This window comes from Cherax quadricarinatus, chromosome 43 (assembly GCF_038502225.1).
Source record: "Cherax quadricarinatus isolate ZL_2023a chromosome 43, ASM3850222v1, whole genome shotgun sequence".
Lineage (NCBI taxonomy): Eukaryota > Metazoa > Arthropoda > Malacostraca > Decapoda > Parastacidae > Cherax > Cherax quadricarinatus.
Window position 1 is genome coordinate 6,317,995 of NC_091334.1, and position 24,515 is coordinate 6,342,509.

The following is a 24,515-nucleotide window of genomic DNA, read 5'->3' on the forward strand; positions in this document are numbered from 1 at the left end:
ACTTCATCTTAGGGGCCATGGTGAAATTTACTGTCCAGTTAGTACAGTTAATACAGTATGATGCTGCTGATAGGACAGGGTTACTCAAACTGATGCTGCCTGCATGACGCATTGCCGCCGCGAGTATTGTCAAATATTGTACAGTGGTGTGCATCAGCCGGCCCAACCCAGCTGCCAGATGCACGGTCGCAAGTCGAGTGGACGTATGTTGAGCAGGTCGTAAGTCAGATGGTAGGTGTACTTATTAATGCTGTGCATGGAGTTTACCTCTATTACCAGTGCATTACAATCATTAGTTTGTCCACCCTAAGCTTCACTCTTTGAGGGTCCAAGAATTTTCAAAAAAAAAAAAAAAAAAAAATCCTTACAAATTGGTAGAGAAACTTTTTCTGAAGGTAATAAAACAAAAAGTACGAAATTTGATGGAAAACTGACGAAATTACACTATCACAAATCTTACTTCTTCAGCAATATTTACACATCGACGATTTTGCCCACTTTGACTCCTATTTTAGGCCAATTACATTATTCTAGTCTTCAAATTCTTAGCTATTTTGCTAGTATTACTTTCATTTTATCAATTGAGCACAAGAAACTGCCCAATCAACTATTTTAACTACCCAATAAAGTGATCAGAAAATGGTAATTTGGCCAATTTCACACAGTTCAAAATATTCCAATTTTCAAAATAGGGTCTAGAATTAAAAAAATGCAGGAATTCCTGGCACTAAAATAACATTTCCTCTGTTTATTAGTTACATTTCCAGGCTTTATAGATGAATTTCATTTTGATTTTCTATTTACATGAATTTTTATTCACGCCAAAAAATAGATTTACTATTATGCAGTATTATAATACGTAATTGTATAAATACAGTAGGCCCCCGCCTTACGATCAGCTCCCAACTCGAACAATTATGTAAGTGTACAGTATTTTTGTAAGTGCTTTTGTACATGTATTTTTGGGGGTCTGAAACGGACTCGTCTAATTTACAATATTTCTCATGGGAACAAATTCTGGAATGAATTAATTTACAAAATTCCTTATGGGAACAAATTCTGGAATAAATTAATATTGTAAGTCGGGGGTCCACTGTAATATCGGTGCATTTGCGAACATATACAGTGGACCCCCGGTTAACGATATTTTTTCACTCCAGAAGTATGTTCAGGTGCCAGTACTGACCGAATTTGTTCCCATAAGGAATATTGTGAAGTAGATTAGTCCATTTCAGACCCCCAAACATACACGTACAAACGCACTTACATAAATACACTTACATAATTGGTCGCATTCGGAGGTGATCGTTATGCGGGGGTCCACTGTATTAGACCCACCAGTTGACGTGTATTAGGCATGTGATGTCATTTGTTCACTCTTGAACATCGGCCAAAATCAAACATTTCTGCTACTTTGAGCTCAATTTCAAGCTATTTTCAGTACTAAAACCAACCAAAATCATCTCCATTTCTGAAATATATCTTCCATTCTATCAAATGAAACCAAGAAACAGCGAATACAAAAGTAAAAACCATACGGAAATACACCACAAAGTCGGTGCTTTAATCCAAAAAAGTTGCATTATTTTCTCATTATGCACTGCATTCTGCAGGATTTTTTATATGGTGCACGCTTACCACATAGATGCATTCTCTCATATCTATGCCCAAATTTACTGCTCACAGCTTATCTGAGTGAGCTGAGCTTATGATGTAGATCTACAGCTTGGACCCCTCAAAGGGCTAAAGAAATATTTCCTAAGATCTCTGGGTTTAATCTGCATCTTGACTTCCATCAGTGACCTCTTGTTCCTGTTTCCTCCCTCTGTCTCCCCATCCCCACCTTTAAGTCTTCAAAGTATGGCATGATCATATCTCCTCTGGTTGTGTGTGTAATTACTTTTAGTTACAGACATGACTTTCTTCAGTGTTAATTTTTTTTTTAATGGTTGTAGAAGTGTTATAAGAAGAGCAGAGTATATGGAGACTAAAAGAAAGGTGAAGAGAGTGGTGAGAGAGTGCAAAAGAAGAGCAGATGATAGTGGGAGAGGTACTGTCAAGAAATTTTAATGAAAATAAGAAAAAATTTTGGAGTGAGTTAAGAAAACCTAGGGAACGTATGGATTTGTCAGTTAAAAACAGAGTAGGGGAGTTAGTAGATGGGGAGAGGGAGGTATTAGGTAGATGGCGAGAATATTTTAAGGAACTTTTAAATGTTGAGGAAGAAAGGGAGGCGGTTAGGTTAGGTTAGGTAAGGTTTGTCAGGAAACAGGACAAATGTTTCCTGACGCGGGTCTTAGTCAGATGATGACCCGCCTTTGGAGCTTTTGGTCATCTGACCGAGGCCTTCCGCTGGCTTACTGGTCCACCCCTTTAAAAATTATGGTCATTTATAACCATTGTTACTTGTAGGGAGGTGGTAATTTCATGCACTGGCCAGGGAGGTATACCATCTTTTAAGAGTGAAGAAGAGCAGAATGTAAGTGTGGGGGAGGTACGTGAGGCATTACGTAGAATGAAAAGGGGTAAAGCAGCTGGAACTGATGGGATCATGACAGAAATGTTAAAAGCAGGGGGGGGGATATAGTGTTGGAGTGGTTGGTACTTTTGTTTAATAAATGTATGAAAGAGGGGAAGGTACCTAGGGAATGGCAGAGAGCATGTATAGTCCCTTTATATAAAGGGAAGGGGGACAAGAGATTGTAAAAATTATAGAGGAATAAGTTTACTGAGTATACCAGGAAAAGTGTACGGTAGGGTTATTATTGAAAGAATTAGAGGTAAGATAGAATGTAGGATTGCGGATGAGCAAGGAGGTTTCAGAGTGGGTAGCAGATGTGTAGATCAAGTGTTTACATTGAAGCATATATGTGAACAGTATTTAGATAAAGGTAGGGAAGTTTTTATTGCATTTATGGGTTTAGAAAAGGCATATGATAAGAGTGGATAGGGGAGCAATGTGGCAGATGTTGCAAGTATATGGAATAGGTGATAAGTTACAAAATGCTGTAAACAGTTTTTATGAGGATAGTGAGGCTCAGGTTAGGGTGTGTAGAAGAGAGGGAGAATACTTCCCGGTAAAAGTAGGTCTTAGACAGGGATGTGTAATGTCACCATGGTTGTTCAATATATTTATAGATGGGGTCATAAAAGAAGTAAATGCTAGGGTGTTTGGGAGAGGGGTGGGATTAAATTATGGGGAATCAAATATAAAATGGTAATTGACACAGTTACTTTTTGCTGATGATACTGTGCTTATGGGAGATTCTAAAGAAAAATTGCAAAGGTTAGTGGATGAGTTTGGGAGTGTGTGTAAAGGTAGAAAGTTGAAAGTGAACATAGAAAAGAGTAAGGTGATGAGGGTATCAAATGATTTAGATAAAGAAAAATTGGATATCAAATTGGGGAGGAGGAGTATGGAAGAAGTGAATTTTTTCAGATACGTGGGAGTTGACATGTCAGCGGATGGATTTATGAAGGATGAGGTCAATCATAGAATTGACGAGGGGAAAAAAGGTGAGTGGTGCGTTGAGGTATATTTTTTTTTTTTTTTTTTTTTTTTTTTTTTTTTTTTTTTTTTTTTTTTTTTTTTTTTTTATTATCACACCGGCCGATTCCCACCAAGGCAGGGTGGCCCGAAAAAGAAAAACTTTCACCATCATTCACTCCATCACTGTCTTGCCAGAAGGGTGCTTTACACTACAGTTTTTAAACTGCAACATTAACACCCCTCCTTCAGAGTGCAGGCACTGTACTTCCCATCTCCAGGACTCAAGTCCGGCCTGCCGGTTTCCCTGAATCCCTTCATAAATGTTACTTTGCTCACACTCCAACAGCACGTCAAGTATTAAAAACCATTTGTCTCCATTCACTCCTATCAAACACGCTCACGCATGCCTGCTGGAAGTCCAAGCCCCTCGCACACAAAACCTCCTTTACCCCCTCCCTCCAACCCTTCCTAGGCCGACCCCTACCCCGCCTTCCTTCCACTACAGACTGATACACTCTTGAAGTCATTCTGTTTCGCTCCATTCTCTCTACATGTCCGAACCACCTCAACAACCCTTCCTCAGCCCTCTGGACAACAGTTTTGGTAATCCCGCACCTCCTCCTAACTTCCAAACTACGAATTCTCTGCATTATATTCACACCACACATTGCCCTCAGACATGACATCTCCACTGCCTCCAGCCTTCTCCTCGCTGCAACATTCATCACCCACGCTTCACACCCATATAAGAGTGTTGGTAAAACTATACTCTCATACATTCCCCTCTTTGCCTCCAAGGACAAAGTTCTTTGTCTCCACAGACTCCTAAGTGCTCCACTCACTCTTTTTCCCTCATCAATTCTATGATTCACCTCATCTTTCATAGACCCATCCGCTGACACGTCCACTCCCAAATATCTGAATACGTTCACCTCCTCCATACTCTCTCCCTCCAATCTGATATTCAATCTTTCATCACCTAATCTTTTTGTTATCCTCATAACCTTACTCTTTCCTGTATTCACCTTTAATTTTCTTCTTTTGCACACCCTACCAAATTCATCCACCAATCTCTGCAACTTCTCTTCAGAATCTCCCAAGAGCACAGTGTCATCAGCAAAGAGCAGCTGTGACAACTCCCACTTTGTGTGTGATTCTTTATCTTTTAACTCCACGCCTCTTGCCAAGACCCTCGCATTTACTTCTCTTACAACCCCATCTATAAATATATTAAACAACCACGGTGACATCACACATCCTTGTCTAAGGCCTACTTTTACTGGGAAAAAATTTCCCTCTTTCCTACATACTCTAACTTGAGCCTCACTATCCTCGTAAAAACTCTTCACTGCTTTCAGTAACCTACCTCCTACACCATACACTTGCAACATCTGCCACATTGCCCCCCTATCCACCCTGTCATACGCCTTTTCCAAATCCATAAATGCCACAAAGACCTCTTTAGCCTTACCTAAATACTGTTCACTTATATGTTTCACTGTAAACACCTGGTCCACACACCCCCTACCTTTCCTAAAGCCTCCTTGTTCATCTGCTATCCTATTCTCCGTCTTACTCTTAATTCTTTCAATTATAACTCTACCATACACTTTACCAGGTACACTCAACAGACTTATCCCCCTATAATTTTTGCACTCTCTTTTATCCCCTTTGCCTTTATACAAAGGAACTATGCATGCTCTCTGCCAATCCCTAGGTACCTTACCCTCTTCCATACATTTATTAAATAATTGCACCAACCACTCCAAAACTATATCCCCACCTGCTTTTAACATTTCTATCTTTATCCCATCAATCCTGGCTGCCTTACCCCCTTTCATTTTACCTACTGCCTCACGAACTTCCCCCACACTCACAACTGGCTCTTCCTCACTCCTACAAGATGTTATTCCTCCTTGCCCTATACACGAAATCACAGCTTCCCTATCTTCATCAACATTTAACAATTCCTCAAAATATTCCTTCCATCTTCCCAATACCTCTAACTCTCCATTTAATAACTCTCCTCTCCTATTTTTAACTGACAAATCAATTTGTTCTCTAGGCTTTCTTAACTTGTTAATCTCACTCCAAAACTTTTTCTTATTTTCAATAAAATTTGTTGATAACATCTCACCCACTCTCTCATTTGCTCTCTTTTTACATTGCTTCACCACTCTCTTAACCTCTCTCTTTTTCTCCATATACTCTTCCCTCCTTGCATCACTTCTACTTTGTAAAAACTTCTCATATGCTAACTTTTTCTCCGTTACTACTCTCTTTACATCATCATTCCACCAATCGCTCCTCTTCCCTCCTGCACCCACTTTCCTGTAACCACAAACTTCTGCTGAACACTCTAACACTACATTTTTAAACCTACCCCATACCTCTTCGACCCCATTGCCTATGCTCTCATTAGCCCATCTATCCTCCAATAGCTGTTTATATCTTACCCTAACTGCCTCCTCTTTTAGTTTATAAACCTTCACCTCTCTCTTCCCTGATGCTTCTATTCTCCTTGTATCCCATCTACCTTTTACTCTCAGTGTAGCTACAACTAGAAAGTGATCTGATATATCTGTGGCCCCTCTATAAACATGTACATCCTGAAGTCTACTCAACAGTCTTTTATCTACCAATACATAATCCAACAAACTACTGTCATTTCGCCCTACATCATATCGTGTATACTTATTTATCCTCTTTTTCTTAAAATATGTATTACCTATAACTAAACCCCTTTCTATACAAAGTTCAATCAAAGGGCTCCCATTATCATTTACACCTGGCACCCCAAACTTACCTACCACACCCTCTCTAAAAGTTTCTCCTACTTTAGCATTCAAGTCCCCTACCACAATTACTCTCTCACTTGGTTCAAAGGCTCCTATACATTCACTTAACATCTCCCAAAATCTCTCTCTCTCCTCTGCATTCCTCTCTTCTCCAGGTGCATACACGCTTATTATGACCCACTTCTCGCATCCAACCTTTACTTTAATCCACATAATTCTTGAATTTACACATTCATATTCTCTTTTCTCCTTCCATAACTGATCATTTAACATTACTGCTACCCCTTCCTTTGCTCTAACTCTCTCAGATACTCCAGATTTAATCCCATTTATTTCCCCCCACTGAAACTCTCCTACCCCCTTCAGCTTTGTTTCGCTTAGGGCCAGGACATGCAACTTCTTTTCATTCATAACATCAGCAATCATCTGTTTCTTGTCATCCGCACTACATCCACACACATTTAAGCAACCCAGTTTTATAAAGTTTTTCTTCTTCTCTTTTTTAGTAATTGTATACAGGAGAAGGGGTTACTAGCCCATTGCTCCCGGCATTTTAGTCGCCTCATACGACACGCATGGCTTACGGAGGAAAGATTCTTTTCCACTTCCCCATGGACAATAGAAGAAATAAAAAAGAACAAGAGCTATTTAGAAAAAGGAGAAAAACCTAGATGTATGTATATATATATATGCATGTGCGTGTCTGTGAAGTGTGACCAAAGTGTAAGTAGGAGTAGCAAGATATCCCTGTTATCTTAGCGTGTTTATGAGACAGAAAAAGAAACCAGCAATCCTACCATCATGCAAAACAGTTACAGGTTTTTGTTTCACAGTCATCTGGCAGGACGGTAGTACTTCCCTGGGTGGTTGCTGTCTACCAACCTACTACCTCTTGAGGTATATGTGAAGCCAAAAAACGTTATCTATGGAGGCAAAGAAGGAAATGTATGAAAGTATAGTAGTACCAACACTGTTATATGGGTGTGAAGCTTGGGTTGTGAATGCAGCAGCAAGGAGGTGGTTGGAGGCAGTGGAGATGTCCTGTCTAAGGGCAATGTGGTGTAAATATTATGCAGAAAATTCGGAGTGTGGAAATTAGGAGAAGGTGTGGAGTTAATAAAAGTATTAGTCAGAGGGCTGAAGAGGGGTTGTTGAGGTGGTTTGGTCATTTAGAGAGAATGGATCAGAGTAGAATGACATGGAGAGCATTTAAATCTGTAGGAGAAGGAATGCGGGGCTAGGGTTCGTCCTCGAAAAGGTTGGAAGGAAGGGGTAAGGGAGGGTTTGTGGGCGAGGGGCTTGGACTTCCAGCAGGTGTGCATGCGCGTGTTCGATAGGAGTGAATGGAGACAAATGGTATTTGGGATTTGACGATCTGTTGGAGTGTGAGCAGCGTAATATTTAGTGAAGGGATTCAGGGAAACCGGTTACACGTATTTTTATATAGCCGGACTTGAGTCCTGGAAATGGGAAGTACAATGCCTGCACTCTAAAGGAGGGGTTCGGGATACTAGCAGTTTGGAGGGATATGTTGTGTATCTTTATACATATATGCTTCTAAACTGTTGTGTTCTGAGCACCTCTGCAAAAACAGTGATTATGTGTGAGTGAGGTGAAAGTGTTGAATGATGATGAAAATATTTTCTTTTTGGGGATTTTCTTTATTTTTGGGTCACCCTGCCTCGGTGGGAGATGGCCGACTTGTTGAAAAAAAAAAGAGAAAAAGATAGTTCATACTAGCTATTTGTTAACTTTTTCACTTTCTTTTTGTAAATGTAATGGTCATCATACCACCACCTGTTTTCTAGTAAGGGCATTTTCAGCATACCTTGAATCTTTCTTCGTTACTCGTATTTCCCAAATATGGATTCAGTTGTGTTGTAGTTCTCTGATCTCTTCCTGTTCGCTGAAGGACTGTTTATAAAATTTTAGGCGTCAAAACCATCCGTAGCTGCATATTCGGTTTTGGTTTCGTTTGTACAGAATATAATATACTTCTGTACATTATTTGCTGTCTTGGTATTTCTTAATGTTTATTGTTAAGATTGTTATTGTAACAAGGAATACTTATTGTTGTCTGACACCTGAGGTAATGTCCAGGCTGTCTCTTGTAGTAACTCATGTTATATTCTATATTTTCTTTCTGTCAACAAACTGGCCATATACCACCGAGACAGGGTGGCCCAAAAAGAAAAACAAAAGTTTCTCTTTGTTAACTCTAGTAATGTATACAGGAGAAGGGGTTACTAGCCCTTGTTCCCAGCATTTTAGTCACCTCTACAACACGCATGGCTTACGGAGGAAGAATTGTTCCACTTCCCCATAGAATATATTCTATATATTGTACTGTATTTACCATTTGTATAGTATTGAATGATAGGTTTGCTAATTTTGTATGGGTTGATGAAGGTGCTCGGGATCATTTGTCTTTAGTAAGGTGATGCTGATACAAGTAAAAAGAGTACTGATGAAATTATTTTTATGCAGTTTTGTATAATTATATCCCTTAACTGTGGCATTCTTGCAAATTAAATTTCCTGTGTGTGTGTGTGTGTGTGTGTGTGTGTGTACGTACATACGTACATACTTGCCTAGTTGTGGTTGCAGGGGTTAAGTCACAGCTCCTGGCCCCACCTGTTCACTCTTCACTTGTGTGTTTGAGAGAGAGAGAACAAGAGTAAGCTAGCAAGCAAGATTTTGAAAAAAAAAAAATCTCAGATTGAAAGAGTGCATGTTTTGAATCATATAAGATTAAAAGTGTGAAATCTAATAAAAACTTAACAATTTTATAGTGTGTTAAGTTGGCGAAAAATTATCAATCGTCAGCGACAGTGGCATAAATATGCCAGCAATATTTAAGTTTTAAAATTTGATACCAAATGATGATTTGTTTGTTTTTTAATGTTTAACACTATGTAACACTAGTTTTTGTATATTAGATGCCTGTTAGCTTCAAACGTAGAGAAATGCATAGCCCAACATAGCTCCACTTGGAATGTACAGTATGAACAGGTACCAGTACTATTTTTTTCATATTTGCTCTTCCGATCTTCTGACACTATGTACAAGGAATGCTTATGATACTACATTTGTTTCAAGATGTAATACTCCTCAAAACATGGAAATAAGACACTTTGTTTGACTATATTGGGTTATCTTGTGTTAAATTGACATAGTGTACTTTTTGGCTTAATTCCACTGTTAGTATCATAAAATTGTAATAAATTTAGAATAAGGCATCGTCGTGCCACATTCACACCCTTTTTACTGGTAGTGTAATATTAGGTCTTGGTTTCATTATTTACTTATGCTAGTTAGACAGCATTAACCATGATGTCTTGCAAGGACTTGTCTTGCCTTTGAAAGTACCTACGGCATGAAGAGGTTATAGGAGACCCATTATTATTATTATTATAATCATGGGGGAGCGCTAAACCCGTAGGTTATATGGCGCATGTGGGGGGGGTTGGAAGGCATTCAGGCTCAATTCAGGGAACTGGAGCACAGATCCAATTCCCTTGATCAAGAGCCCCTCACCAGCATCAAGGAACCTCCCTCGAGGGGTATAGGAGACTCGGACAGTTGTACATGGTCAAAAATATTAAGGTTTTTCAGTGGCAATTTTTATTCTTTTTTTTTTTTCTACCTTATTTAAGGAGGGGTGTTAATGTTGCTGTTTTATAATTGTAGGTGTAAGAACACCTCTGGCAAGACAATGATGGAGTGAATGATGGTGAAAGTTTTCCTTTTTTGGGCCACCCTGCCTTGGTGGGAAATGGCCAATGTGTTAATAAATAAATAATTAATGGTGCTTCCTATTTTATTGCTTGTACTCACTTTGCTCCTAATTATCTTTCCTTTTCTATAAGTATTTATTGTATTTTTTAAACTATTCTAGGTCGTATTGGGCGTGGAACCCTAGCAGTAGAATTGCAGTTGATATCAGATAAGGTGCTAGTGGCTGGTCGTACTCATGCTGAGGAGGAAGACATAGCAGCTGATGCTCCAGAGGAATTCCTTGACCCAATCATGTCACATCTGATGACTGACCCCGTTATTTTGCCATCATCTAGGGTAAGCAAGACCACTAGTGCCACTCTTATCTGGTTTAAATGAGTTACTATTTTAGGTGTTTAATAAACCATTTCTTAATGAGAAACAACTGCAGTTGGTTAAGTTTGTAATGCTTGGTGTGAATAATAATAATGTGAGGCTTGTGATTTATGCTTTAGAAAGAGGATTTTTAATGAAATTTTACTTTCAAAATGTATGTAACTGTTAAAAAAATTAGGTGATATTTTAGACATTTTGAGAGCCACTGGTAATTCAGATCATTATGGGCAGATAAGAAGCAGTTGTTTTAAAATGACTTGACATTATATGGATGTATAGGTGATGTTAGATTATTTGAATGCTAAGTTTAGTAGAGTTAAGTTGTTTGGAGTTAGTTATTAATAATTTATAATTATTGGGTGGTAGTAGTAACAGTAATTGTATGAATACTGATTGCAATCTGGATAAGCATGTGGCATTACATATATCTGACATTTTTATTTAATCTACATAAATCTGCATCAAAATTAAGTTTTTTTTTTTTTTTTTTAACTACTTCACTGGCCATGCCGCAGTACTACGGATTTGAAGGCACTGTTAGTGCTGTAGTACTATGCCATTAGCTCAGCTCATTCAGATAAGCTGGGAGTGGTAAATTTGGCCCTAGATATGAGAGAATAGGCCTGTGCAGTAAGTGTGCACCATATAAAAAAAGTCCTGCTGCACACAGTCCATGAGAAAAAGAAAACTGCAGCAGTGTTTTTGGTTTAAAATGGCAACTGTAGTGTATTTTCATATGGTTTTTGTGGTTGTATTCTCGGTTTCATGGCCTCATTTGATAGAATGGAAGATATATTACAGAAATAGAGATGATTTTGATTGGTTTCAGGACTGAGAATTGAAATTGACCTCAAAGTAGTGGAAATGTTTGATTTTGCCAATAATCAAAATTAAACAAATCAAGTCACTCGTCCAATACACGTCCAGTTGGTGGGTCTAATGTGAGTTCATGAATGCACTGATATTATTTATACAATTATTACAATATGGCATAACAGTAAATCTTCTATATTTTTGTTAATAAAAATTCATTGTGTGAATAAATCAAAATGGATTTGATGTGTAAAGCCTTGGAACATAACTAATAAACAGAGGAAATGTTATTTTAGTGCCAGGAATGTCTGCATTGTTTATTCTGGACCCTATTTTGAAATTTGTGTGAAATTGGCCCATTTACCAATTTCTGATCACTTTATTCTATAGTTGAAATAGTTGATTGGGCAATTTCTTGTGCTCAGTTGATAAAATGGAACACATACTAGCAAAATAGCTAAGAATTTGGTCAACTGGAACAATGTAATTGGCCTAAAGTAGGATTTGAAGTAGGCAAAATCGCTGATGCATAAATATCACTGACAGCAAAATTTGCAAAAGCATAATTTTGTCAGTTTTTCCATCAAATTTCATACTTTTTGGTTTATTACCTTAAGAAAAAAAGATTCTCTACCATTTCATAAGAAAAATAAAATTCTTTTGAAAATTCTTGGACAGTGTGGACAAGTTTCAGATTGGGCATCTGGACAGTGAGAGGGTTAACAGTATTTTTGAAGCAGCTTTGGACCTAATGTAAATTAGTCAGTAATGTGGTACTTTGTTCTGCATTCAAATACAGCCTCTCCTCACTTAATGTTGGAGTTCCGTTCCCAAGACCACATTTGTCGCTAAGAAAGGAGCATACTGTAATGGTAGTGGGTTTGTGTCAGCCATCTTTGATATTGTTTTAAAGTCACCTTTGCACCATTTGTAAGATTTCTAGTATATATTTAAATGTTTTAAGGTAGTAAGTTGGTAGACAGCAACCACCCAGGGAGGTACTACCGTCCTGCCAAGTGAATGTAAAACAATAGCCTGTAATTGTTTTACATGATGGTAATTGCTGGTGTCTTTTGTCTGTCTCGTAAATATGCAAGATTACAGGTACGTCTTGCTACTTCTACTTACACTTAGGTCACACTACACACAAATGTACATGTTTATTTATACACACTCATCAAAGTTTTTTTTTATTTTATCTTAATAGTTCTTGTTCATATTACTTTTTCTTTATATCCATGGGGAAATGGAATAAGAATCTTTCCTTCGTAAGCCATGCATGTTGTAAGAGTCAACTAAAATGCCAGGAACAATGGGCTAGTAACCCCTTTTCCTGTAATAATTACTAAAAAGAATAAGAAGAAGAAAATTGTCAAAGTGGGATGTCTGAATGTACGTGGATGATAAGACAGAGATGATTGTGGATGTTATGAATAAGAAGAAGCTGGATGTCCTGGCTTTAAGTGAAACAAACCTGAAGGGGGTGGGTGAGTTTCAGTGGAGAGGAATAAATGGGATTAGGTCAGGGGTTTCAAATAGAGTTAGAGCTAAAGAAGGAGTAGCAATAATGTTGAAGGATAAGCTATGGCAGGAAAAGAGGGACTATAAATGTATTAATTCAAGGATTATGTGGAGTAAAATAAAGGTTAGATGTGAAAGTGAGTTATAGTAAGCGTGTATGCACCTGGAGAAGAGAGAAGTGTAGAGAGAGAGAGAGAGAGATTTTGGGAAATGTTGAGTGAATGCATGGGGAGTTTTGAACCAAGTGTGAGAGTACTTGTGGTTGGGGATTTCAATGCTAAAGTGGGTAAAAATGTTGTGGAGGGAGTAGTAGGTAAATTTGGGGTGCTATATGTAGAAAGAGGTTTGGTAATAAGTAATACTTATTTTATGAAAAAGAGGATAAATATACAAGGTATGATGTAGCATGGAATGAAAGTAGTTTATTAGATTATGTATTGGTGGATAAAGGTTGATAGGCTCCAGGATGTACACGTTTATAGAGGGGCAACTGATATATCAGATCATTATTTAGTTGTAGCTACAGTTAGAGTAAAAGGTAGATGGGACAAGAGGAAAATGACAACAAGAAGTAAGAGGGAGGTGAAAGTGTATAAACTAAGGGAGGAGGAAGTTTGGGTGAGATATAAGCAACTATTGGCAGAAAGGTGGGCTGGTGCAAGTATAAGTAGTGGGAGGGTTGGAATAGTTTTAAAAATGCAGTATTAGAATGTGGGGCAGAAGTTTGTGGTTATAGGAGGGTGGGTGCAGGAGGAAAGAGGAGTGATTGGTGGAATGATGAAGTAAAGGATGTGATAAGAGAAAAAGTTAGCTTATGAGAGGTTTTTACAAAGCAGAAGTGTTATACAAAGAGTAGAGTATATGGCGAGTAAAAGAAAGGTGAAGACAGTGGTGCGAGACTGCAAAAGGAGAGCAGATGATAGTGGGAGAGGCACTGTCAAGAAATTTTAATGACAATAAGAAAAAATTTTGGAGCGAGTTAAACAACTTAAGAAAGCCTAGGGAACGAATGGATGTGTCAGTTAAAAAACAGAGTAGGGAAGTTAGTAGATGGGGAGATAGAGGTATTGGGTAGATGGCGTGAATATTTTGAGGAACTTTTATATGTCGACGAAGAAAGGGAGGCGGTAATTTCATGCACTGGCCAGGGAGGTATACCATCTTGTAGGAGTGAAGAGAAGGATGCGAGTATGGGGGAGGTGCGTGAGGCATTACATAGAATGAAAGGGGGTAAAGCAGCTAGAACTGTCGGGATCATGACAGAAATGTTAAAAGCCGGGGGGATATAGTGTTGGAGTGGTTGGTATTTTTGTTTAATAAATGTATGAAAGAGGGGAAGATACCTCGGGATTGGCAGAGAGCATGTATAGTCCCTTTATATAAAGGGAAGGGGGACAAAAGAGATTGTAAAAATTATAGAGGAATAAGTAGGTTGGTAGACAGCAACCACCCAGGGAGGCTCTACTACCGTCCTGCCAAGTGAATGTAAAACAAAAGCCTGTAATTGTTTTACATGATGGTAGGATTGCTGGTGTCTTTTGTCTGTCTCATAAATATGCAAGATTACAGGTATGTCTTGCTACTTCTACTTACACTTAGGTCACACTACACATACATGTACACGTTTATTTATACACTCATCTGAGTTTTCTTTGATTTTATCTTAATAGTTCTTGGTCTTATTACTTTTCCTTTTATATCCATGGGGAAGTGGAATAAGAATCTTTCCTCCGTAAGCCATGCGTGTTGTAAAAGTCGACTAAAATGCCGGGAACAATGGGCTAGTAACCCCTTTTCCTGTAAAGATTACTAAAAAGAATAAGAAGAAAATTGTCAAAGTGGGAAGTCTGAATGTGCGTGGATGTTGCGCAAATGATAAGAAAGAGATGATTGTGGATGTTATGATTGAGAAGAAGCTGGATGTCCTGGCTTTAAGTGAAACGAAGCTGAAGGGGGTGGGAGAGTTTCAATGGAGAGGAATAAATGGGATTAGGTCAGGGGTTTCAAATAGAGTTAGAGCTAAAGAAGGAGTAGCAATAATGTTGAAGGATAAGCTATGGCAGGAAAAGAGGGACTAGAAATGTATAAATTCAAGGATTATGTGGAGTAAAATAAAGATTGGATGTGAAAAGTGGGTTATAGTAAGCGTGTATGCACCTGGAGAAGAAAGAAGTGTAGAGGAGAGAGAGAGATTTTGGGAAATGTTGAGTGAATGCGTGGGGAGTTTTGAATCAAGTGTGAGAGTAATGGTGGTTGGGGATTTCAATGCTAAAGTGGGTAAAAATGTTATGGAGGGAGTAGTAGGTAAATTTGGGGTGCCAGGGGTAAATGTAAATGGGGAGTCTTTAATTGAGCTATGTGTAGAGAGATTTGGTAATAAGTAATACATATTTTATGAAAGAGGATAAATAAATATACAAGGTATGATGTAGCACGTAATGAAAGTAGTTTGTTAGATTATGTATTGGTGGATAAAAGGTTGATGGGTAGGCTCCAGGATGTACATGTTTATAGAGGGGCAACTGATATATCGGATCATTATTTAGTTGTAGCTACAGTTAGAGTAAGAGGTAGATGGGAAAAGAGGAAGGTGGCAACAACAAGTAAGAGGGAGGTGAAAGTGTATAAACTAAGGGAGGAGGAAGTTCGGGGGAGATATAAGCGACTGTTGGCACAAAGGTGGGCTAGTGCAAAGATGAGTAGTGGGGGGGTTGAAGAGGGTTGGAATAGTTTTAAAAATGCAGTATTAGAATGTGGGGGCAGAAGTTACTTTTTGCTGATGATACTGTGCTTATGGGAGATTCTAAAGAAAAATTGCTGAGGTTAGTGGATGAGTTTGGGAATGTGTGTAAAGGTAGAAAGTTGAAAGTGAACATAGAAAAGAGTAAGGTGATGAGGGTATCAAATGATTTAGATAAAGAAAAATTGGATATCAAATTGGGGAGGAGGAGGAGGAGTATGGAAGAAGTGAATGTTTTCCGATACTTGGGAGTTGACGTGTCGGCGGATGGATTTATGAAGGATGAGGTTAATCATAGAATTGATGAGAGAAAAAAGGTGAGTGGTGCATTGAGGTATATGTGGAGTCAAAAAACGTTATCTATGGAGGCAAAGAAGGGAATGTATGAAAGTATAGTAGTACCAACACTCTTATATGGGTGTGAAGCTTGGGTGGTAAATGCAGCAGCGAGGAGACGGTTGGAGGCAGTGGAGATGTCCTGTCTAAGGGCAATGTGTGGTGTAAACATTATGCAGAAAATTCGGAGTGTGGAAATTAGGAAAAGGTGTGGAGTTAATAAAAGTATTAGTCAGAGGGCAGAAGAGGGGTTGTTGAGGTGGTTTGGTCATTTAGAGAGAATGGATCAAAGTAGAATGACATGGAAAGCATATAAATCTATAGGGGAAGGAAGGCGAGGTAGGGGTCGTCCTCGAAAGGGTTGGAGAGAGGGGGTAAAGGAGGTTTTGTGGGCAAGGGGCTTGGACTTCCAGCAAGCGTGCGTGAGCGTGTTAGATAGGAGTGAATGGAGACGAATGGTACTTGGGACCTGACGATCTGTTGGAGTGTGAGCAGGGTAATATTTAGTGAAGGGATTCAGGGAAACCGGTTATTTTCATATAGTCGGACTTGAGTCCTGGAAATGGGAAGTACAATGCCTGCAGTTTAAAGGAGGGGTTTGGGATATTGGCAGTTTGGAGGGATATGTTGTGTATCTTTATACGTATATGCTTCTAAACTGTTGTATTCTGAGCACCTCTGCAAAAACAGTGATTATGCATGTGTGTGGTGAAAGTGTTGAATGATGATGAAAGCATTTTCTTTTTGGGGATTTTCTTTCTTTTTTGGGTCACCCTGCCTCGGTGAGAGACGGCCGACTTGTTGAAAAAAAAAAAAAAAAAAAAAAAAGTTTATCGAGTATACCAGGAAAAGTGTATGGTAGGGTTATTATTGAAAGAATTAGAGGTAAGACAGAATGTAGGATTGCGGATGAGCAAGGAGGTTTTAGTGGGTAGGGGATGTGTAGATCAAGTGTTTACATTGAAGCATATATGTGAACAGTATTTAGATAAGTTAGGGAAGTTTTTATTGCATTTATAGATTAAGAAAAGGCATATGATAGTGGATAGGGGAGCAATGTGGCAGATGTTACAAGTACGTATATGGAATAGGTGGTAAGTTACTAAATGCTGTAAAGAGTTTTTATGAGGATAGTGAGGCTCAGGTTAGGGTGTGTAGAAGAGAGGGAGACTACTTCCCGGTAAAAGTAGGTCTTAGACAGGGATGTGTAATGTCACCATGGTTGCTTAATATATTTATAGATTGGGGAATCAAATACAAAATGGGAATTGACAGTTAATTTTTGCTGATGATACTGTGCTTATGGGAGATTCTAAAGAAAAATTGCAAAGGTTAGTGGACGAGTTTGGGAGTGTGTGTAAAGGTAGAAAGTTGAAAGTGAACATAGAAAAAGAGTAAAGTGATGAGGGTATCAAATGATTTAGATAAAGAAAAATTGGATATAAAATTGGGGAGGAAGAGTATGGAACAAGTGAATGTTTTCAGATATTTGGGAGTTGATGTGTCAGCAGATGGATTTATGAAGGATGAGGTTAATCATAGAATTGATGAAGGAAAAAAAGCGAGTGGTGTGTTGAGGTATATGTGGAGACAAAAAACGTTATCTATGCAGGCAAAAAAGGGAATGTATGAAAGTATAGTAGTACCAACACTCTTATATGGGTGTGAAGCTTGGGTTTTAAATGCTGCAGCGAGGAGGCAGTGGAGATGTCTTGTCTAAGGGCAATGTGTGGTGTGAATATTATGCAGAAAATTCGTAGTGTGGAAATTAGGAGAAGGTGTGGAATTAATAAAAGTATTAGTCAGAGGGGTTGTTGAGGTGGTTTGGTCATTTAGAGAGAATGGATCAAAGTAGAATGACATGGAGAGCGTACAAGTCTGTAGGGGAAGGAAGGCGGGGTAGGGGTCGTCCTCGAAAAGGTTGGAGGGAGAGGGTAAAGGAGGTTTTGTGGGCGAGGGGCTTGGACCTCCAGCGTGCGTGAGCGTGTTAGATAGGAGTGAATGGAGATGAATGGCATTTGGGACCTGATGAGCTGTTGGAGTGTGAGCAGGGTAATATTTAGTGAAGGGATTCAGGGAAACCGGTTATTTTTTTATAGTCAGACTTGAGTCCTGGAAATGGGAAGTACAATACTTGCACTTTAAAGGAGGGTGGTTAGGGATATGTTGTGTATCGTTATACCTATATGCTTCTAAACTTTTTCTGAGCACCTCTGCAAAAACAGTGATTATATGCGAGTGAGATGAAAGTATTTTTTTTTTTTTGGATCACTCTGCCTCGGTGGGAGATGGCCAACTTGTTAAAAAAAAAAAAAAAACAATAACCTACTGTATAAACTTGTTTTTTAATAAACAGAATAGAGGAAATCAGCTCTAATATACATTATTTAGGTATGCATACTGGTCGGAGAGCCCGTCATAAGTCCGAATCGTCGGTAAACTAGTACATCACTAAATAAGGAGAGGCTGTACATACAGTAGTTAGAATGTGTTATTATTATTTTATTTATTATAACAAAACTCAACTATTATACCCACAAGGATCATACAATGCTGCATTAGAATGTATAATACTTGAGGTATGCCCTTACAATTTTGCACCATTATATCTTCAGTTTCTAAATTGATCTGTGTAATTGTTACAGAAATGTAGTATGTATGCATGAAATATCCCAGGGTTTATAATGATTAAAAAAAAAAATTATTTACTTCACAGTTAACGTGCGACAGACATACCATCGCGCGACACCTTCTGTCTGACCAAACAGATCCTTTTAACCGTCAGCCACTCAACATGGAAGAGGTCCGTCCCAACACTGAACTCAAGGAAAGAATTATGGCCTGGTTGAAGGAGCAGCGTGCGCTAAGAGCAAGAAGAGCTGAAGCTCAGGAGGAAATGAAAGATTCTAATTAACTGAGAAAAAAATCTTATGCTTTTATAATACCTGTGTATAGCTCCTTAAGATGTCTTGAAAACAAGTTTACTTGTACAAATGGCAAACTTGTTAAACCCCCTATTTTTCTTAAAATTAAAAAATAGTTTGCATCACTAATGGAGGATAGTTTTATTTAAGTGTTACTGAAGTGTTTGATGTTCAAAGATGCATCAGATGTGTGATATTAGTAGATAATTGTTCTACATTCCTCCTTGGATTATTGATGGAAAATGTTTAATAAATTTTGTGTTATATATTGTTTTTAAACCTATGGAAAGGTAGTAAATAGTTCTTGTCACAAATATACAGCATTGCCAAAATTTGAAATTGGTGCAGGAAGTCCCTGGGTTTACAATTGATAACCCCCTTGATGCTGGTGAGGGGCACTCGATGTAAGACCCTCGAGGAAGGTCCCTCATAAGGGGCTGCTGCTTCCTTCGAATCAACCACGATTGCTTCCCATCCCCAAAACACTATGACCCCTGCAGGTTTAGTGCTTCCCCATTATTGTAATCCTCCTAAACTGATAGTGGTTCTGAACAAACCGAAATACAGTGGAACCTTGACTTACGAGTGTCCCAGCATACAAGTTTTTTGAGATGCAAGCTGTCCCTGAGTCGATTTTTTGCTCTGAGTTACGAGCCAGTTCCCCCTCGACCCAAAATCTGGACACCTTGCTTGTTTATCTATGATTTCATGCTTTAATTCCATGGAAATTATCCTCTTTCTTCTCAGCACTGTTCTTTACACTTACTTCCTTAACCCCTTCAGGGTCCAAGGCCCAAATCTGAAGTGGTGCCCCAGTGTCCAAGAATTTTCAAAAAAAAAAATTATTTTTTCTTATGAAATAGTAGAGAATCTTTTTGTGAAGGTAATAAAACAAAAAGTACGAAATTTGATGGAAAATTGGCGAAATTATGCTCTCGCGAATTTTGGTGTCAGCGATATTTACGAATCGGCGATTTTGCCGACTGACTCCCATTTTAGGCCAATTACATTATTCCAGTCAACCAAATTTTTAGCTATTTCACTAGTATTACTTCTATTCTATCGATTTAGCACAAGAAATCGCCAAGTCAACTGTTTCAACTACAAATTAAAATGATCGGAAATTGTTAATTTGGCCAATTTAACACAAACTTCAAAATATTCCAATTTCAAAATAGGGTCCAGAACAAACAATGTAGGTATTCCTGGAACTAAACTAACATTTCTTCTGTTCATTAGTTACGTTTTGAGGCTTTACAAATGAATTCCATTTTGATTTTTTATTCACATAATGAATTTTTATTCACACCAAAAAATAGAAGATTTACTGTTATGCAATACTGTAATAATTGTATAAATATCATCACCATATTTGTGAATGCATATTAGACCCACCAGCTGGCGTGTATTAGATGTGTGAGGTCGTTTGTTTACTCTTGAATATCGGCAAAAATTTAACATTTCTGCTACTTTGAGCTCAGTTTCAAGCCATTTCCAGTGCTAAAACCAATCAAAATCATCTCTATTTCTGTAATATGTCTTCCATTCTATCAAATGAGACCAAGAAATCGCAAATAAACTATAAAAAACATACGAAAAAACACTGCAAAGTCGCTGTTTTAATAAAAAAGTCATGATTTCAGTTTTTTTTCTCTTATTATACACAGTGCGCTGCAGGATCTGTTTTATGTGGTGCACACATACCACATAAATGTATTCTCTCATATCTAGGCCCAAATGTACCACTCAGTTTATCAGAGTGAGCTGAGCTCATGACGTAGATCTACGGTTTGGACCCTGAACGTAAAGCCGTAGATCTACGGGACGGACCCTCAAAGGGTTAAGGGCCTATGCTTAGAAAAACAAAATTTGGCCAGATGACTGTCAAAAATGTAAGCAAAGCATGAGAGAACTGCTCCCACAGCAAAGTAAACAGTGCACTGAGTTGGCAGCTTTCATTATTATAATAATAAGTAATAGTTTTTTTTTTTTTTTTTTCAACAAGTCTGTAGTCTCCCACCAAGGCAGGGTGACCCAAAAAAAGAAAATACTTTCATCATCATTCAACACTTTCACCTCGCTCACACATAATCACTGTTTTTGCAGAGGTGCTCAGAACACAACAGTTTAGAAGCATATACGTATAAATATACAACATATCCCTCCAAACTGCTAATATCCCAAAACCCCTCCTTTAGAGTGCAGGCATTGTACTTCCCATTTCCAGGACTCGAGTCCGGCTATATAAAAATAACCGGTTTCCCCGAATCCCTTCACTAAATATAGCATTATTATTAATTTAGGTAACTAGAGCATCGATCTAATTCCCTAGATCACAGAGCTTCAGTTCCCTAAATTATTATTAATAATTCAGAATGCTGCCGCTAGTTGGCACAGCTGATGCCAAAACATCTGGTAAGCAGCACACATTTACATCGCTGTAGGAGCAGTTCTCTCATGCTTGCTTGCATTTTTTTTTTTTTTTTTTTACAATCATTTGGCCAAATTTCTTTTTTTCTAACCATGGGTCCTAAGAAAAATGTGTGCAAAGGACAGTGCTGAGAAGAAAAAGAGGTTGATTTCCTTGGACTTAGCCAGGCAATACCAACTTAGTACATCTACGATATGTAGATACTAAACCTGTATCAGTTATGTTCAGTGATTAAACAAAACAAAAATTGTTGTTGGAGTTTTACAGGGCCACTGACATCATATGCCGCACCCTCAACCTCCTCCACCCTCAGCATCCCCCACCGTCTCTGCTCCAAGTGTGTAAGTACATACATGTACACTTTATATATTTTTTTTTCAACATTCTGTAGTGTATTATGATTTATGTTTTTATATACATTTCTGCAGTTAGCTTCACAAATACTCTGTTTTCTTTTACAATAAGAGCATGGGAAGATACTCTAGTAAAAGTTGGACAGGAAATGGCGGACACTTCTGCCGCTGCCACCATATTATGGGCCATTTTATTCATTCTAGAATATATATCATGTGTGTGTTAATTATACTGTTTTAATTATACTGTTTGTCTTATTAGACGAATTGTGATAGATAAATAAGCTGTACAGTTAATATTAGTGTCATATTCAAGTATTTTGTCTTGTCTCCTGGGTATGGGAACGGATTAATGGCTTTTTCAATTAATTTAAATGAGGAAAATTGATTTGATATACGAGTAAATTGAGTTACGACCTAGGTCATGAAACAAATTAAACTCGTAAGTCAAGGTTCCACTGTATCTAAAATTTCCTCCAATTTGTGACTTAGTTGTAAAGAAAATTTTTCATATTTAAGGTAATAAGATATAAAATCAGCTTCCAATATTCTTTGCATAACAATAAATAGGGAAATGAGCAGTCATAAACAACACATCTGTATTTGCTGTAAAAGTTACTTTCATGTCAAAGAGGGGCATCTCAGAATTTGATGTAACATTACTGTAACCTATAATACTCTAATATAATAAGTCTATGCAATAGATCAGGTAAGAATAACAACATAATTGATACATAATATAACCAGGCACTCTTGTCAAAGACCCACACTTGGCCAACTTTTGTTTAGTATTGCTGCCAGTGAACCAAATAAAAAACATGAAAAGTGAGAAAACACAGAGACAAAATGGAAGTGTGTAAACTATTTCGGCCTTAGAGACCCTCTAGAGCAGCTCATTGAAGTAGGTCTCTGACCGTGGACAAAATATACAGATCACCCTGCCTCCTACCGAGGCAGGGTGATCAAAAAAATCTTTCACCATCATTCGCACATAATCACTGTGTTTGCAGAGGCGCTCGGATATGACAGTTTACATGTCACTCCAAACAGTCAATATCCCCAACCCCTCCTTTAAAGTGCAGGCATTGTACTTACCACCTTCAGAACTAAAGTCCGGCTAACTGGTTTCCCAGAATCCCATCACAAAATATTACCCTGCTCACACTCCAACATCTCGTCAGTTGCATTATAACCTTTCCTGTACATTTTTGTTTCTACATATACACACTGGCTCTGATTACTTTCCTTACTTTTCTTATCAGTGCAACTGTTTTCTTGTTTTGTATGCATACAAACACTGACCCTGAACTTAACCTATTAAACAATATAGTATATACAGCCACCAGCAGCTTACTGACCAAAACTGAAAGTACTATACAACACACACACTTAGAAGTGATCTGAAGAAAAGTAATTACTAAAGCACTTAGTAACCTAGTTATAAGTAAACAACAATAAAGTCATAACATTACTCAAATTTGTGACACCAAATTCTCTCCTATTAACCAAAATCTGGCTGAAATGCATCACAAACTTATTCAACATACCTGGGTACACTATAGACCTGGGTAACTATAGACCACCCCTCAAGGAAGATTCCTTGATGGTGGTGAGGGACTCTTGCTCTAGGGAACTGGATCTGTGCTCCAGTTCCCTGAATTAAGCCTGAATACCTTCTATCCCCCCCCCATTTGCACTGTATAATCCTATGGGTTTAGTGCTCCCCCATGATTATAATTACATACCATCCAATAAAAGTGGTGATATGGCTATTTAATATGCTAGCAAATTCAAATGCATGAATATCATAATACCCCCACACAAACATACAAAACTTCAGTGATAATCTAAAACATAATTCACAACAAATTTTATAAAAATCACATAAATGCTGTGATTTCAACATAAACCTCTGCCAAGTATACAATCCTGAGTATCAAGTTTCCTAGATAGTATGTAATTTTTTCTTCCTAATACCATTAATCACTAAACCCACTAGAACACTTTAACATCTCTGCCCTTGCTCATATCTGGACCAATACAGTAGCACCCCAAAGTAGAAACATAATTACGGAAAGGGAAATGGACTACCACCCTACTGTTATAATTAATATCACAAAACACACACTTAAAAACCAAACAGATTACCTTTAGACTCCATAGTAATACTTCAATAAATCCATTGATGCCATTAAACATACAAAAAGGAAAGGAAGCTAAATATCAGTTGGAATGCAAATTCCGCAAAAGATGCAGCAAACAACAAAAGGCAAAATAACCAATGGTTAGTAAAAAGCTTGCTCGGATCAACTGACAAACCCGATAACGAGAAATACAGATCAGGCTTCATTTCTGAGTGAATAATAAAGTGGTATTCTGCAACCCTCACTACTGTTATTAGGATCCGATGAAAACTATTCAACTAGATTTAATAAGACCAAAGGAAATATAAAAACTAGGAAAAAACTCCCAAATTCTAGTACATCAAAAATACCAAGAAATATACAATTGAACCTAAACAAAATAGCTTTGTTACAAAAATATTTCAAAAGCTCAAACAAACATCAGTAGCTATCTGACAGGCAATTATCCCAACTCTTCCTACGTGGCTCTTACTACACCTGCAGAAATAACATCAATAATAAAATCCCTTAAAATAGCAGCTAGTAGTGCAATCTACAAAAAAGGCTGCACATGTTATCTCTAGCTATTGCAATACTTTTCAACACATTTGAAGAACAAACCTTTATAGATACTCTTGAAGAGAGTCATGATAACAGCCATTCACAAAGGTGGTAATTCAACTGACTGTTAACTTCAGACCTGTCTATAAACTACCAGTACTATTCAAAATGTTTGAGAAAATAATACACAAGCAATTGTACACGTACCTAACCATGCACAATATACTTATTCCTTGTATTTAGCACTTAGTTTTGATTATAATAACTTTATCCTTGTCAACTTGGGTTCAGCTCTTAAATAAAACACAATGA

The 24,515-nt window shown here is 37.9% G+C and overlaps 1 protein-coding gene across 3 annotated transcripts in view; it reads left to right on the forward strand.

Annotated features, from left to right (window-relative positions):
• Window positions 1–18,999, forward strand: part of Ube4A (Ubiquitination factor E4A) — a 76,253-nt gene extending 57,254 nt beyond the window's left edge. For all 3 annotated transcript variants that reach the window (XM_070093522.1, XM_070093520.1, XM_070093521.1), the window contains 2 exons: window positions 10,187–10,362; window positions 18,528–18,999. In XM_070093522.1, coding sequence (XP_069949623.1) covers window positions 10,187–10,362; window positions 18,528–18,725 — 374 coding nt within the window. In that variant the 3' untranslated portion in view covers window positions 18,726–18,999. The remainder of the gene's footprint in view (window positions 1–10,186; window positions 10,363–18,527) is intronic.
• Window positions 19,000–24,515: the final 5,516 nt, after the last annotated feature.